The sequence below is a fragment of the Cygnus olor genome, chromosome 1, assembly GCF_009769625.2.
Source record: "Cygnus olor isolate bCygOlo1 chromosome 1, bCygOlo1.pri.v2, whole genome shotgun sequence".
Lineage (NCBI taxonomy): Eukaryota > Metazoa > Chordata > Aves > Anseriformes > Anatidae > Cygnus > Cygnus olor.
Window position 1 is genome coordinate 38,309,613 of NC_049169.1, and position 16,515 is coordinate 38,326,127.

At 40.1% G+C, this 16,515-nt stretch overlaps 1 protein-coding gene across 2 annotated transcripts in view; it reads left to right on the forward strand.

Annotated features, from left to right (window-relative positions):
• Positions 1 to 7,346: 7,346 nt before the first annotated feature.
• LOC121068118 (RAB3A interacting protein) overlaps positions 7,347 to 16,515 on the forward strand; it is a 29,699-nt gene continuing 20,530 nt past the window's right edge. For both annotated transcript variants that reach the window (XM_040553187.1, XM_040553188.1), the window contains exons 1-3: positions 7,347 to 7,459; positions 13,459 to 13,734; positions 13,932 to 14,193. In XM_040553187.1, coding sequence (XP_040409121.1) covers positions 7,374 to 7,459; positions 13,459 to 13,734; positions 13,932 to 14,193 — 624 coding nt within the window. In that variant the 5' untranslated portion in view covers positions 7,347 to 7,373. The remainder of the gene's footprint in view (positions 7,460 to 13,458; positions 13,735 to 13,931; positions 14,194 to 16,515) is intronic.

Consider the following 16,515-nt stretch of genomic DNA (forward strand, 5'->3'; position numbering starts at 1 on the left):
AGGGAAAAAAAAAAAAAAAGAGTATAAGAAGAGAAAGTAGCACCCAGGAAAAAAGAATAGGGAATTGAATGGCGAGTTAATAAGCCGACATAGACAAACACAACCAGCCTTCCCTTTTTCTATTTCCACCTGAGCTGCAACCAATCCTCTTCTCTGCTTTCTGCAACTTTTCGTTTAAAAATGCCTGAATACTCTTAGAAGCTTTTGCAAAATACCCACTATGCTGTTTGTTTACCTTGGTTCAGAATCGAAAGTCTCATTGCTCCCCCAGACATGAGGTTCAGTCTGTGAGCCAGGAGTGGATGGACTAAGCCCCAGGCTGGCTGGAAAGGGGGGGAAGCTTGTTGGGTTGCTGCCCAGCCAGATGACACATGGGTATGGCATGCTGCTAGCTGGGGGATTTATTCTTCGCACTCCTCTGGGTAAATCCTTGCTTTGACTATTTTAGTGAGGTGGGGGAAAGCTTTTCCTGCCATGGTGAGTGTGGGTACATCCCAACTCAACGTACGTAAATATTCATGGAGACAAGAGTCTTGGGAACGGCTGGCACTTCGGAGGCCACTTTGCTTCGGTCTTTTAGAGGCATAGCAGAGTAATCCTTCTCTTTTTTAGTACTGAAACTGTTCTTGTTTCCATACCACATCAGCTTTTTTACCATCTATGGGACTGAAGAAAGGATTTCAGAAAAGTCTCTCTGATCTGCTGCACCAAGCTCACAAAGCATTGCTACCATGGGCAAGTCACCTCGGGAGACAAGGAGAAAAGGCCACTGGGAGTCATTCCTATGCCTAGTGGAGTGATGCCCATACAAACTAGAAAATGCTGGACAGAAGAAGAATAAAACAGCATTTCTGTCATGTAGGGAAATGATTGGTAAATGCAAAAACTTCCCTATAAGACCGGTTTTACTCCTCAGAACATGGCAATAACTGGCAGCCTTTGTTCAAGTCAGTTTCTGAATCTCTGTGTCACTGAGCAAAAATAATGAAAAAAATCTGTCCAGTAAAGCTACATTTTGAATTTTTATAGAAATTTTGGTCTGAAAAAAATAAAGACTTCTGAAACACTTGTTTTCTAAATGTTACAATAGAGCCACATGTTATGGGGAAGGAGGAAGAAGTCTCAGGAATTTCAGTTTAGAGATGGATAAATCAAAGCACAGTGAGGGTGTCCTGATCCAAAACAGAACGGTGAATAAAACACACAATTCCTGAATCCTTACCTTATGTTTTTCACTGTTACTAGCTGGAATATTTGGTGGAGATATTTTTGGAATCTCCTCAGGTAAAAGGATTCTTGAGTTTTACAAATAGATTTATCAGGATTACAAAGTTTGGCTTTCAGGGTGTTAAGCTTCAGGTGAAAATGCATTTCGTATATTTATTTTCTGATTTCTGAGTTCAGTTTTGGCATCTCTGCCATTTTCCAGCTAGGGATGAACATGGTGTACTATTTTTAATTGCATTCAGGATCTGTCCCTGGCTTGCTTCTAAAGATAAACGAGACCACATGTCAGTCCTTACATAAGTTGGTAAGGCCATTTCAGTCTTTTGTTTCTTCCGTTTAGTATTGAATTGCATTTATAAGCACCTTCAAAAAAACTAGAAGAATTACGTATTTTATAGGCAGCAGCAGAATCTGACTAGTTCAGCAACTTGTTTGCAGAATCAGTCCTATGGCCAAAATGGACAATTTTGAACTAGCGTGCTCAAAGGGGAAGTTAATCCTTGTTACTTAATAGTTGCTTTGTAGCCTTGAAAATAAGAACTGATATTCTTTATTCATTTGTATTTTCCCTAATTAGGGTGGGTTCTGTGTAGTCATATAGAGGTATCTTTTTTTGAACACAGCTAAGAATTTGCCATTCTTGTTATATTGTGTCAGTGAGTGAGTTCTGCAGGTTGCGTATGGATACATGCCATGTACTTATAATTAAGGAATACAAGTCTTTAATGAACATTCACTTTTAGACACCATTTGAAGCTCTTATTTCTCACGCTGATTTATTATGTTGACAAGTCTAACAGAGGAGAGGACTATGAAGTGGTTTGAGGTTTTGATTCTGCAACAGATTGGTTATGTGATTTGAGCAAACCATTTGAGTCATTCCAAGACAAATGCAAAAGAAGCAATATATGTGATATAGACAGCCTTTGGTGAGGCTTTTGAAATCCCCTCCTATGATGTCATTAAAAAGTGAGGGAAACACTGGCTTGCATGAACTACTGCAAGACAGTACATGACTGATATAAAAACCATGTTCAAAACACAGTTTTGAATGGCCAGTTGTTAAAGTACGTCATCTCAGAGGATCACACTGGTTCTGATAATAGGCAATACTTTAACCAATGACTTGGCTGATGGAACAACGAGTGCACTTACTAAATTTGCAAGATATGAAGGGCCAGAATCTTTTTTTTTTTTTTTTTTTTTTAGAATGGGATTAGAATTCAGTAAGAATCAACATACATAGAAATAAGTTCACGTCATACACAAGTTGGGAGGAAGACTGGTTAAGCAACATTCTGCTGTCAAAAGAAAGAAAGAAAGCCTTTTGCTGGGATATATGAGCAGGCATGTAATATGTGGAAGCCAGTACTGAAAAGACCTCAGCTGGAGTGCTGTGCTCAGACTTCAGCACAGCTCTTCTACAAAGTCAAGGACCAATGGGAAGAATTCCAGAAAGAATAATAAAAACAACTGGAGATCTAAAAAACATGACCCATGAGGAAAGATTAAAATAACTGTTTAGTCTTTGAGAAAATGGAGGGGATAGATGATGCTGTCAAATACAGTAAACATTGTTGTTTCCTGTAACCACTGAGATAAGCTCATTATCTCTCGTCCTACAACGCAGCAAAGGAGATTATGTTGGACTTTAGGAAGTATTTCTGGCTTGAGGATAGTTGGCACTGGAATGCACTGCACAGGGAGGCTGTGCAGCAATCTCCACCACTGGAAGTTTGGAGAAAGAGTAAACATTAGTCTCGTCTATTTGTCTTTTTTTTTTTCTTTCTTTCTTTCTTTTTTTTTTTTTTTTCATGTGTAAATTTGAATAAAAATACAGCCCTCATTGGTTTTATGTTATACCAATAAGACTCACATAAGTTGGGTGGTTACTTATGCCAGTGGACTTGCTTTCCAAATGCGTAAATAAAATGTTGAAGAAATATACTTGACTGGGGAATTCTTGTCTCTGCCGTGGTTCCTCAAACTCTATAACTGGTACAATTGAACTAGTAGAAGGAAAAAAAGTCTTTAGAATAGAGAAAAGTTACAACATCTGAACCTTTTTGGTGCATAGCCAAACATTTGTTGTTTCTTTATACCATGCTATGGGGTTGCAACATATGTGGGACTTCTATGAGTATATTCATCCTTTGGTTTGCTTGAGTTTATTGTTTTATAACATCTTCTTTGAGATGGAAGAAATAATTACAGGTTATTCAATATTAAAAACCAATAAAAGAAACCAGCAAAAAACACCACAGGCAAGTAAAAACAAGATTTCAAAGTTCATCTGTTTTAATTACCTGTGAAATTTTTGAGACATCCTTCCATACCAGACACTCAAACATCTGTTAAGAGAAGAACCATCTCCCTTCTTTTTTCCTCCCAACCTTTAGGAGAAAAGATTTGATTAGCTGGCATTTGTGTTTGTGCATATATGCAACAAATTTTAAATCTATTCAAATCAGACCAAAAAAAACCCTGCTGTTCTTGGTTTCTTTAAAGTCCTGCAGGAATTCTTGCTTTCAGCAGAGAAGACTGTGATGTCCTGGGCCTGGCTTCTGTGAAACACCTTTGTCTCTTCTGCTTTTTCTTCCCTGAAATAGATTTCTTAAGGTCCAGTGGGTTGTAACCACTAGTGAAATACACAGATACATATGAAGACGCTGTCAAACTGATGGTTTAAATGCAGTAGAAGACTTGGACAGACAAAGGTGCCATAGTTAGGGGGACTCTGAGCAGTGAGGGAACTATTTGCAATGATGTTTGCCACATTTTGCTCAAGGGTGACTGGACAGAAGCTACACTGATGAGACCATCACTCATTAGTACGTAGATTGTTGTGGCCAAGTCTGACACTGCCAAGATATCTATCTGGTTTTCTACCTAGCTGGAGAATGGGGATTTCTGATTTGGGGCATTTAACCACACTGAGGAGTCCATAAGGGACACATGAATTGATTTAACAAGCCGAGTGAATAGATACGATGGAAGCAGCAAATACTAGTGGCCTTTATAAAAAACAGAGTTTCAGCAAAGTGCATCCTCCAGATAATACATATTGTGTGGTTTTGTTCAATGGTCCTGTCAGACTGCATCTATTTAATCAGAGACACCATCCATGGCATATGCTATCCCACCAAAACTGTGAACTACATACCCATCGCTTTCTACTGGCAGGAGTGACTCTGCTCATTTAGAACAAGAGAGATGTGTGCTTGTGTTTCTAATATGACTTCCAGTTTTTCTGATTGCCAGTGCCCTAAGGGCACTAATGGGGCTTAATTGCCCTTGTCAGCCTCAGCTGGGGCCCCCAGCCACGCAAGTTCTTCCCATAGTGGGAAGGGGCTCCAGGGCTCTATTTAAATTCCCAGGCCACCAGGACTTGTTTGTGCCTTGTCTTGGGTGAGCTTCTCTTGGTTGTTACCTCCTTGGATGAACTTCAGACCTGTGCTATAGGTGCCTTTGTCTCTAGTCCTGTCTCTTGCTCTTATTGACAAGATTTCTTAGATGAATCCTGGACCTGATTTTATATCTCACCTTTCATGGTCACAACAAAGCCTGTTGCTGTCACCAGCTCTGGACTGTGCCCTCGCTGGTGGGGTTGCCTGTGGCTCCCAGCTCATGATGCCTGGAGGAATAACCCCACTCTGACACTGAAGTACACCTCAGGAAACAGCCAAGGGTTGAATAAAAGCACTCTTTAAAATAAACATTTACTTGCCCTTTTTATGTCTCTGAATTTAATCCAAATTATTTTGACTTTTGGATTTTAACCATGTAAATTATATTTTCTGTAGATCATTGCTGTCTGACTTCTTAAAGTATTATATACAGCAAAATACAGGAATATTCAGACAAAATAAATCTGTTGGTGATTAATTTTAGCACAGTCAAATGTCTTTGAAACTGTATTCCTTTTATTTCTTGAAATGCAAGATGTCTAATCTGGTTAAGACAGCAGATTGTCATGCCAAGTACAGTCATGTACAGGATTAAGAACTATAGGATTACAGATCCTAATTATAGACTCTTGTCAGTTTACTATGTCTTAATACATTGTTTTCAACCTCTGATTCCACTTGTCATGTCTTCTTTGCAATCATGTTTTTAATGAGCTTCCTGACACATCTTCTAATTTGGCAAACCCGTATTCTGATAGCACTACATGGGTTCTATTGCATAGCAATACTAGGGAATTAAATAATTTTAAAGGTCAAAGCTCTTCAAACTGAACACTTCCGTTCTATGAGGCTTGCAACAAACTTCAAGTGACACTGCTATTTGAATACTCTACTTTTTGCACCACTTAGTTTCTCGGTTTTCCAATTACTTCCAGAAAAGCTATGGATGATGATTCTCTGCAGCCATTTTTGCTGCCTGATCCCAACTGTAGTCTATGTAGATTCACAGGCTGAAAAAAGTTGAGAATATATTACCATTTATAGGTAATATATTTACTTTATGATGAATGGCATTGATGTTTGTCTTTTGACATCCTCTTTGTCATATTATTTTGCCCTTGATGAAGCTCTTGCTTGGCAGATGCTATGGTTAATGTGTCACGGAGGACATTATTTGTCTGTGGCAATGTCCTGCAGGACTGGTCAAACGGGATTCTTTCACATTCAGTGGAAAGCTGTCAAGATAATTAACATTTCAATTATTGACTGGAACATGGCCTAGATTCCTTAACTGATGAATGGGACAAGATCTTGTTTACATCATTTTTTTTTTTTTTGCTAAAGTTCCTCACCAAAGTGCAGGGTTCAGCCAATGCGGCTGTCATTGGAAGCACGCTTCTTGGCGATCACACTGGACCGGTGGTAAAATGGAGCCCTGGTTATGGCAGCCTTCCAACATTTTGCCTACTGTTTCTAAAGACATATAAAACACAAAACAATGCAGACCAGGACTTCAAAGGTTAAAAAAAAAAAAAAGTGAAGAGTGCATGTTAACCTCTGAAAAGATGGAAAATTGCTTGATCTATTGTGGTTGTATCAAGGTGGCTCTAACGAAGGCTAAGGACATAGGTAAACCAAGATTAGAAGTAGTAATCTCTCTTTATCGGACAAACTACTAGAGCTGGAAAAACAAATCTTTTTAGCATGTGAGCTCTGTTTTAGCTGTATACGTGACCTTATTTCACAAGTCTTGTGCATACAAGTTATAGTTCAATCTTCATTACATGCATTAGACGGGCTCCGGACCCAATTTGGGGCAGTGCATGCCCCATGAATGAAAAACCACTGCATAATGATGTGGTACACATTTCATTTTCTCATTTTTAATTGCGTAACGAAGTGTCTTTGTTACTGTATATAACTAACCCCAGGATTATCAATTTCCTTGTGTTTTTCATAGTAACAGACTTTAATAGCCCTGTCCTTCTGTGCCCTCGAACATAAGTGGTGCTGCAACCCTCTCTTCCAGACCATGCGCAGAGGCACAAAGTGTCGATGGATCTCTCCTGAAGTTATGAGTCTGTCTGCAGTCTGTCTGATCGCACTCTGTCTTCTCAAGAAGCACACCACCTGAAACCAGTTGTTCAAACGCCAGCCTCCGCCATCCGCCATGGCTGGCCTAAAACGACCAGCCAACGTCACTTTGTGGCCCATGGGTGACTGGCCCATGGCTCTGGCACTGCCACTGACCAACCCAACTTGTCCTACCATGCCACACCACCTCCTTCCCTCAGCCATGGTCCTTGCCTTGCCTCGTAGCTTGGCTACGAGCGGTGAGAAGATAGGGAAGTTTAGGTTGGAAATGAGGAGACATTTCTTCTCAGAAAGAGCAGTCAGGCATTGGAACGGGTTGCCCAGGGAAGTGGTGGAGTCACCTTCCCTGGGTGTGCTCAAGGAAAGGTTGGACGTGGTGCTTAGGGACATGGTTTAGTGGGTGACATTGGTGGTAGGACGATGGTTGGACCAGATGATCTTGGAAGTCTTTTCCAACCTTTATGATTCTGCGGAGGTCACCTCCGAGCGCTTCCTAGCGGGCTGCCGCCGACGGGAGGCCGCTCAGCCCGCCACAGCCTCCCCCCACAGCACCACCCCCCCATGGCGGCGGTGCCCCCCACCCTCTCCCCTCTCTCCCCACACTCCCGCCTCAGCCGCCATGCGGGCGGGGCGGCGGCGGTTCGCATGCGCGGCGGCCGCCCAGCGAACCGCCCCCCGGCCGGCTGCGGGGACGCGGGGCGGCGGCGGACGCTGGGGCTGGCTCGGCGCAGGTACGCGGCGGCTCCGGTGCCGGTCCCGGTGCCGCCTGCGGGTCTCGGGGGCTTCGTTGAACCGTCGGCGCCCTTGGGGCGGTGGGAGGGGGGGGGTACCGCGGCGTGGGGCGCCGAGCCCCGCCGTGCTGCCCCGGTCCCCTTGCGAGGCAGGTGGGAGGTGAGGCGGCCCGGGAGCGTGTGCCGGCCGCTCGGGGCGAAACGCGGGGCGAGACCTGCGGCTGCAGCGGTTTTTCGGCGGCGTTTGTGTTACGGCTCGGCGCGGGGCGGGTTAAAGCCGGGCCTGCCGCGGTTCTGCCTCGCCTGGTTAATGTTACCTGGTGGGGAAGGAGGATAAATAATTCACCCTCCGCGGTCCCCTTTTTAATAAATAACAAGCGCCGGCAGCTGGCGGGTCCCGTTGCAGCCCGGGGGGAGGCAGCCCCCAGATCCGCCACCGGCACGGGGTGAACACTCGCTCGGATGCCAGGTCAACCGCTCCCTCGCTGTTCCCCATCAGCTTACAGCTTTTCCCGGAAAATTACCGTGTATTTTGATCGTTTTTTTTTTTTTTTTTTAAATCTCTTTTCTAACATGGCATTTAAAATACTACTATAAATCGACCAGAAGTTGTATCAGACTCTTTAATAGTATCCTAGCCATTTCTTCAGAGGCAACATTCCTTTAAACTTACCTGCACGCACGTTTAGGAAGCTTTGCGCACCATGAAAACTGCGGTCGCTTTTACTTAAGCTCACTAATTAAATATTTTCAGTGTTAGCTGAAAATGAGAGGGTCTTCAGGCCAAGTCTCAGCAGGAATTACGCTGCCGCCGCGCTCGGAGTGAGCAGGCGCCAGCCTGAGGAGGCACCGTGAAGTTCTTCCCAAGGTAAGGCAGAACAGTGCTCCCTGCCTTAAGGACAGTGCCTGGAAAGAGGACAGTATCTGCAGCCGAATTCCTCGGTTTGGATACTTTGTGAGCTGAACAGCATTCTTTGAACGTTTGCTCACAATAAATCTTGAGGTATTCCACCTCTCAAAGCACCGATTTTTCCCTCAAATAAGAGGTGTGCTATCTAGCAGACTCTAAGCCGTGTTTATTTATAGGTTTCACAAGCACTTTGTAAATATAGATCTTTGAATCGTGTGCTGCTCGTTTCTTCCCGTAAGAGGTGCAGCTTGCTGTCTGCACCTGTTTTGTTTTTCTAATTGAAGATATCCCCATAACAGTTTTCAAATAAGCTTTTTTTAATCATCGCTTCAGCAAAACACAAATTCTTTTAACTTTATGAAGCCGTGCTATCAAACAGTCTTACATGTTTCTTTAAAACAGTGTGAAATAGCGCTTGGATGGTTAACAGGGTAAAGAAAGGAAAAACACCCACATAGCATTATATGACAAAACTAGGGGGGATGCAATAGAAAAATATTATCATAATTAGATAATACTTTAAAAAAAAAAAAAATCATGCGTATATGAACCAAGTGTTTCTTTTTGCTAATTCTTAAATTCCATAGATTTGCCTACCTGTTTCTTTTGCTATTGATTGGTAAATATGTTGTGTAGGGTCACTCACAAATAAAAGTTGCATTTAAGCACTGGAGCAGTTGAACACTCTATTTTCTCTTGTGTTTTGCTGCCCTCAAAATAACTTGTTGCACATTTGGACTCCTTAGGTAAAAAGTTCTGTCATACTTTTAAAGGTGGGAATTTTTTCCCCTTTAAGGGAATTCCTGTGCCAAATCTTGAATTGTGTATGTGCAATGAGCTCGCAGCAACAACAGTGTTTGAACTTGTATGAATTTTGTGGCTAAAGTTATATATGAAACACAGTTTAGTCCTGTAAAAAAAAAAAAATAAAAAAAAAATCCACCAGAAGTCTATATCCAGGGCTAACATCTAATGTATGTCTCACATGGCATAGCTGTAGTTTAATTGGTGTTTTGAACCTTAAATTAACGTCCACATAAGCCTTACAAACAATTTTAGTTTTTAAACTGCCTGCTTGCGTCTGCTAGGTGTTGGTATGGAGTTGCAGTACTTAACTGGACTGCTTCTTGAAAAGGTATTTATTAGTCCGCCACCGTAATTCCCTGCTGAGTTCTCTGGGACTTGAAACATATTATGTTCCAGACTATAAATGCCAACTATTTCAAACTTGATTTTTTTTTAAACCCGCTGAGAAGAATGCAGGCCTTATGGTGCCTCAGTCCTTCTGAGGAACTGGTCCAAAAAATCCCCTCTCCTGGCCCGCTCCCCCTGCTGCTACTGCCCCCTCCTGTATTAATAGAAGTGAGCTTTAGAGTCCCATAAATGAAGCCTTTGAGACTTCATTCTGTTTTGAAAAGCCTTCTGTGTGAACATTAAAACACTCTAGGTAATATACCTATTTTTTGGTAACTGCTGACTAGAATTTGCGTGTCATCAAAACATTCAGAAGTGGTAACTTCTTTTTCCTTGTGTCCTCCTCCTTGAGCAGGTAACAGTTGTGTTGTGATGGTGCTCGTCATCAAAGCTAAAAATGATGCTTTCCATGTGTGAAATGTTGCTGTTAAATGGGCTGTAGCAGTTAGGAAATTGCTTTTAAATAACAACAGGCTGAAGATGACAACTTTGAACAGCTTGTGAAAGACAAACTTGGTTCGTAGTAGGCAGTCTCAAGCAATATTTTTGCTTTTTCAACAGAAAACAATCCATGGTAAGTTGCTGCTTTCCAGGGAGGATGTGAACGTTTGGATATTGGCTGCTCCCATTCAGGCAGTAGCTGAACCCTTCTTAAAGTAACAACATGAAAACTAGATGAAGTGTTTTAATTTGACTGTATAAAATGTTCACAGTTCTTGTTTCTTGTTAGAAACTATAGAGGCATATTAAACTGTTGTGCAACTCATTTCTGCTGTAGTACACTTTAAATTAATCTTAGATAAATGTCAGGTTTGTGCATAGTTTCCTCAGGAAGTTATGTGGATAATCAGCAGTGCAAGTGGGGCGGCGGCGATGTAATGAAATGACAACTTACACCAAATTGGCTTTATTTCCAGAGAAAGGTATAAGGAAATTAGCTTACGCTGTTGTTTCACACTAGTTTATTACAGTAGTTGAATTTTGCATGGCATCCAAATTGCAAAAAAAAAAACAAAAAAACCACAAGAAACAGCTTCATGTTCTCCCACAGCAAGGCTGTTGCTAGTCGACGATCTGAACACCCCACCAAGCCTTAAACCTATAAGATTTAATAACACTGAAATTTAGTATATTTTTTTTTAACCATTACTTTTAAGAGCTCTTTCCCAAAATATAACTTTTTTTTTTTTTTTAGGACTGCCTAGCTTTTTGCATGTATGTCTGGTTTCATTAAAGCATAACGTGTGTTCAGCAGGTGTTTGGTAACAACGTTCTGGTGTTGGCCAGTCTCAAAACGGAGATATTCAGTGTAGGCTTCTTCACTGGGCAAACCACCCGAACCAGGCTTCTTTCTGCCTGCTCACTGTAAAGTGAGAAGTAACGCTAGGGAGGAAAAAAGTTGTGAATGGGAAGTGTTTTACACAGATGGTACGCCTGTGAGTGCCCATTTGACAGGCTATGGAAAGAGTTTAGCTGAAGGGCTTTATTTTCAGCTCTGTCAGTTACTTGTGGAACTTTTTTACTTGCTGTATGAGAAAGAACTTGCTTTTTAATAACTGAGAAGGCACGAGTGGGTTTACTTACTCATAAATCTGTCTAGTCTGTTTAAGCTGAGATTGATACTTAATGGACAAGCAGAGTGATAGTCTTGTAAATAAAATTCCTTTCTTTTTTTTTAGTGTTGCCCATTAAGATCACTGCAGGATGCAGGCAGTTTAGGAGGAAAAGACCTAGGATTCATAGCAGCAGGGGCATGTAGGTAGGATAGATATTTTGGATAAACGCACTACTTGTAGATGATGTGATAGTCTGGGAGAAGAGCTGGAAATGGATTTGAATGTCTGGAAGGTAATAAGCAGGCTTATATATATATATATATATATATATATATATATATATATATATATGTATTTTTTGTTTCTGTGTGAGCCAGCATGACTTTGTGCACTTTATAATGTAGCTGGGTTTGTGTAAGTTATCACAAGGATAAGGAACGGCACACCTTCAGGCCTGCTGTTTACTTGGTGTGCTTGCTGCACAGCGTTTGCTTCAAACGGCTTATTTAACTTATTTAGCTTATTAAATGCTAAATGCTGACATGCGGTAGTTCTACTGTAGACCTGAACACATTTTTGGACGTTTAACCTTGAGGAAATGTCCTGTAGCTTGGGCAGTCCCTTGGTTTTAATTTGTTGACTCAACAGGTTTTCTCATCACATAGAGCATATAATTAAAATGTTTGTAATAGCTAAGAAGAACTATAGGGAAAGTGAACAAGAATATTTGTCAAACTTACTTAAATGAAACTCAAAACTTAGCTCTTTGTATTATGATAGAAAAACTCCGAAGTACAAATTTTTGACAGTTTTCTTTGTAAATGACGCACAGCTGTTGATCAAAACAGACTTCTGCATAGAATTTTAAAGCATGTAGGTGTCCCTTTGTGTTTATGTAAGGTCCTCTTTGTGCTTTAAGTTTGGGCAGTTGTTTAGTGGTGGTTGTTTTTTTTTGGGAGCAGTTAACAAAGAGCAGCAACACTGTAGGTAACTTGCTGTCTGAACAAATTATTTTCTACCTTTTGCTCCAAATATGCTACATAATGTAGTAAAGCAACTTGTTTAGCATGGATGTGTAAGTGCTCAGTACAATACCTGAGGCACAAAACAGTTTTGAACAGTGTTCTTTGAGGTTTAAGGTGACCAAAAAGCACTGATGTAACTAAAACGTTCGTGTGTGTACACTCTTGAGGATTCCATTCCTGACATTTTCCTGTGTGTTTTATGAAATAATGAGCTGGACGTTCATATGACAGTAAGTAGATGGCATCTTTTGTGGTTAGGATCTATCATCTTTCTAGATCTTCTCTTTACCTGCTCTTTTCAACAGAAAGAGCAAAGCAAATTTTCTCTATAAGACGCCACGGATTCTGTCAGATGCTGCTCTTCTTTTCCATGTAAGGTACCTCTGCGAAACCTTAATCTTGTCTTCATTTATAAACTATGGAAAATGTTCTTTTGCAGTGAGTAATCATTGCTAAGTGATTCCTTCACAAATTTCTTCATACTACTACCAGTTTATAGTTTTGAATCATGCAAAGATTTTATGATCTGATAAGTCGTGGAGAAAATCAGAGCTTCTCTATTGTTTGTATAATTCTTGTTCTACCGTGTTGATCTTGTAAAAAGCATGAATTAAAATGAAAAGATAATGAGTTAAATTGCCCACGTTGCCAATTCATCGTACGCTTTCACATATATTATATGGAATTAATTCATTTCTGGTATGATACTTATTAAATACACAATCTTCACTTAATTATGTGATGTATTAAATACACATCATCGTGCTTCATAAGAAGTCTTATCGACCAGTTCTGTCACTTCAATGAACTGTTACAAGGTTAGACATAAATTAACCAAAACTGTTATGGACTCTCATTTATTTAAAGGTACAGTGATTTCTGTCTCCAGATTATTTGTTTCATTGAGATTAAAAGTGGAAGCTTTAGGTTTAATTTTTTTTTTCTGCCTCACAGGTCTCCTACTCTTGAATGTAAAACGTTTGTGTTTTGATACAAAACAGTTCTAGACTATATTAATGATTACTTTGTTTTATGATAGTGCATGTTCTTGATTTCATCATTTGGTTTAGATGTCGAGACTGCTGTTAGAGCTTCTGAACTCAACAGTCCAATATGCGGGGGAAAAAAATCTTTGGTGGTTGAAGTTGATACTTGTGCAAAATTTGTTCGCAGCTTCTGTTAAATCATGAAGTATTCTGACCATATTTGTCTATTTTTTTAAATTTCAAATGCTTGTAGCTCTATATGCAGTTATATAAAGATATAACCAAACGTTTCCTGTTTGCATTCTGATGATGTGATTATTTTGTTCAGGGTTTCATATGATGAGGCTTTTATTATGGCCAGTGACTCCTTGGAAGGCTTTCATGAAGTGAACCTCGCTTCGCCTACTACACCAGATCTTCTTGGAGTAAATGAGCCAGGCACTCAGGAACAAACTACCTCACCCAGTGTTATTTACCGACCACATCCTTCTGTTGTGTCCTCCGCGCCAATCCAACCCAATGCATTAAATGTTTCTGACCTTCCCACACAACCTGTTTATTCGTCTCCCAGACAACTGAATTGTGGAGAAATATCAGGTGTCAGGTAAGGTTTGTGCATCTGTTTACTGGCATTTTTTTTTTGCTTACAAACTATTTGCTTTACTAACGATAGAATTTTAATATAGCATGTAATATTAAATAGTGTCCATAACAGTACATTCAGCACTACTACTGCTATTTCTGAAATATTTATTCTTAGTATATAATATGAATAAAAAAACCCTCTCACTCTCTTTACAGCATCAATGTTACCGACGCAGTACTTTGTTCTACCTCTGGACCCCAGGGTGGGTCATTCAATCACAATAATTCCAGAAAGGAGAGCAATAATGCAGAGAGAGAGTTTTTGCAGGGTGCTACAGTAGCAGATGTTGCTGAAGGAAATGAAGATATTTTTGGGTTGAGTACAGACAGTTTATCTCACTTACGGAGCCCATCTGTACTGGAAGTAAGAGAAAAGGGCTATGAAAGATTGAAAGAAGAACTTGCAAAAGCTCAGAGGGTAAGGCTTGTTGTCTTGTCTCCTGCTTTTTCTCTCTTCACTATGATTCTGACGTGACAGAATGATAGGTGGCAGTTCGAGCCTACTCATTTACAATAGAATTATTACAATGTATTTATTTTAAGTAAAGTTATTCTGAATGGCTGCAGTGCTAATGTCTTAAAACACTATCAAAGAATAATTCTTTCTAATGCTGCAGCTTCTGGTTAAACATTATTTTTCTATGAAATGTAGGCCATTCCTTCATTCTGGCATTTGAGAATAAGAGTAATTTTCTGTCATCCCTTTGTTACATTCTAAGTTTTTATAATGCTGAGTCTTTTTTTCTCCTATGGTATAAAAGTGTAGCTTGTGTCAATTTAGAAACATTTTAGAACATGGGTACTTGCCATGTATCATGAACAAATGCCGGTATAGGAAAGAAGCAATAAAGATGTCACTGAAGTTCTTTAGAGTACTGTTACACCACACTTCAAATTGAATATGGATGCCTTTGAGGACACTGGCTCAATTCGTTAATATTTGTAAAGCGCTTTGTCTTGTTTGGATGGATGGTGCTATATAAATGCAAAGCCATTGTTTATCATTCTAACATCTTTCTGTGCTTAAACTTTCCAGTAGATTTTGTGCTGTTTGTACTTGTGCCCTTTCCTCTCCTCTACATGATTCCACTCTTGTTTAGATTTAAGCCCATCTGATCTTGTGTTTGAACTTGTTTTCCTCTGTGCTCGTTGCCTTTCTGTTGAATGTAGTAATCATTTCTGTCATAGCTGCGTTTGCCCTTGTCATTGTGAATCTTAAATATGGATTTTGATATCACTTCTTCTGTTGGCTGTTTTGTCACTGAGTAGTTGCTTCCTTTGCTGAGGTGTTCGTGTGCTTAGCATTTGACCACAGAAAGGAAACATTAACCTGAGCTAACGTTGAGGACCTTGGATGTGAATATATAAACCTAGCAGTTGAACTTGGAACCTTAGAAAGTAAGATCTTCTGAAGTTTAAACTTTAGTTTGAGCTTTTTCACCTCCTGGCAACTTACAGAAATATAGCTAACATGCTTAAAATCTGTAACTTGGATCTGTTACTGTAACCTTTGAATTATCTGAAAATGTTAATCCAGTGTAAAGCTGCGTGGGTTTTATGTCTAGCTCAGCTATATCTTAAGGTAGTTTTAAAAGAAATAGCATTAAAGCTGTTAAGGCATACAAAATGCATGTTAAGTATTTTCAGACATTTCTGATGTTCTTAAAAACTTGATTCAGCTCTAACTTGAGAATGTTGATGTCAAAGTCCTTGTTAATAATTCTCAGCACATTAAGTTGATTCTTGCCAGTGCTACACCAGGTGAATAACTTCTGTCTGCTTGTCTTCCTAAGCTTGCACTGGTTCAGAATTACTCAGTAATGCAGGAGTCTTTACAAAGTGCACAGTGATAAACCCTGTTCCTTTCACAGTATTTCTTCTGCTTCCTGTATAGGGACTAATTTTTTTGTATCCCTAATTAATCTCCAACTGCTTTTTCCCCAAAGTTATGACTGTTCATATAGGGTTGTGCCCACTCTGCAGTATTTAGTGTCATGCAGTCTTTGAATATATATCCAGCTACATTCACTCTTGTCACTGAGTGCTGTTTAAAAATCTGCAGGGATATAATTAATAGGTGGTGCTTATGTGCAGCTTGTTGTTTTTTACATGATGATTTAAAATTCTCTTTAAGTCTCTATTGTTCCCTCAGTTTATGAGCTTTGTCAGGAACAGTGAGAAAAAAGAGAATTGCAGTTCGCACTTGAATTTTATGAACTCCTTCAGCCTGGGAAACTTACGGACTCCCCAGGAGTGAACAGAGTAGATACAAGTTTGCTGTCTTGCCTTTTTCATTTGTTCCAAATTTCTTACCTGAACTGTGTATGCAATTGTGATATGTGTTAAAGACAGGTTGATTTGAATTTGTTGCAGTTGTGATTGGAAGGGTAACGAGAATGGAAATAGGAATTTTGAGGCTTAGGGATCCATTACTTAAATTCTTTTCATGCTTCGAATACAACTTTTTTCTTCATATGCTCTCAGTTTTTTTATATTAGGGAATGCTGGGCTAAAGTTGCGCCAGGGGAGGTTTAGGTTGGATATTAGGAAGAACTTCTTTACCAAAAGGGTTGTTAGGCTGAAGGTTGAATGGGCTGCCCAGGGAAGTGGCCGCGTCACCATCCCTGGAGGTCTTTAAAAGACATTTAGGTGTGGAGCTTAGTGATATGGTTTAGTGGAGGACTAGTTAGTGTTAGGTCAGAGGTTGGACTCGGTGATCTTGGAGGTCTCTTCCAACCTC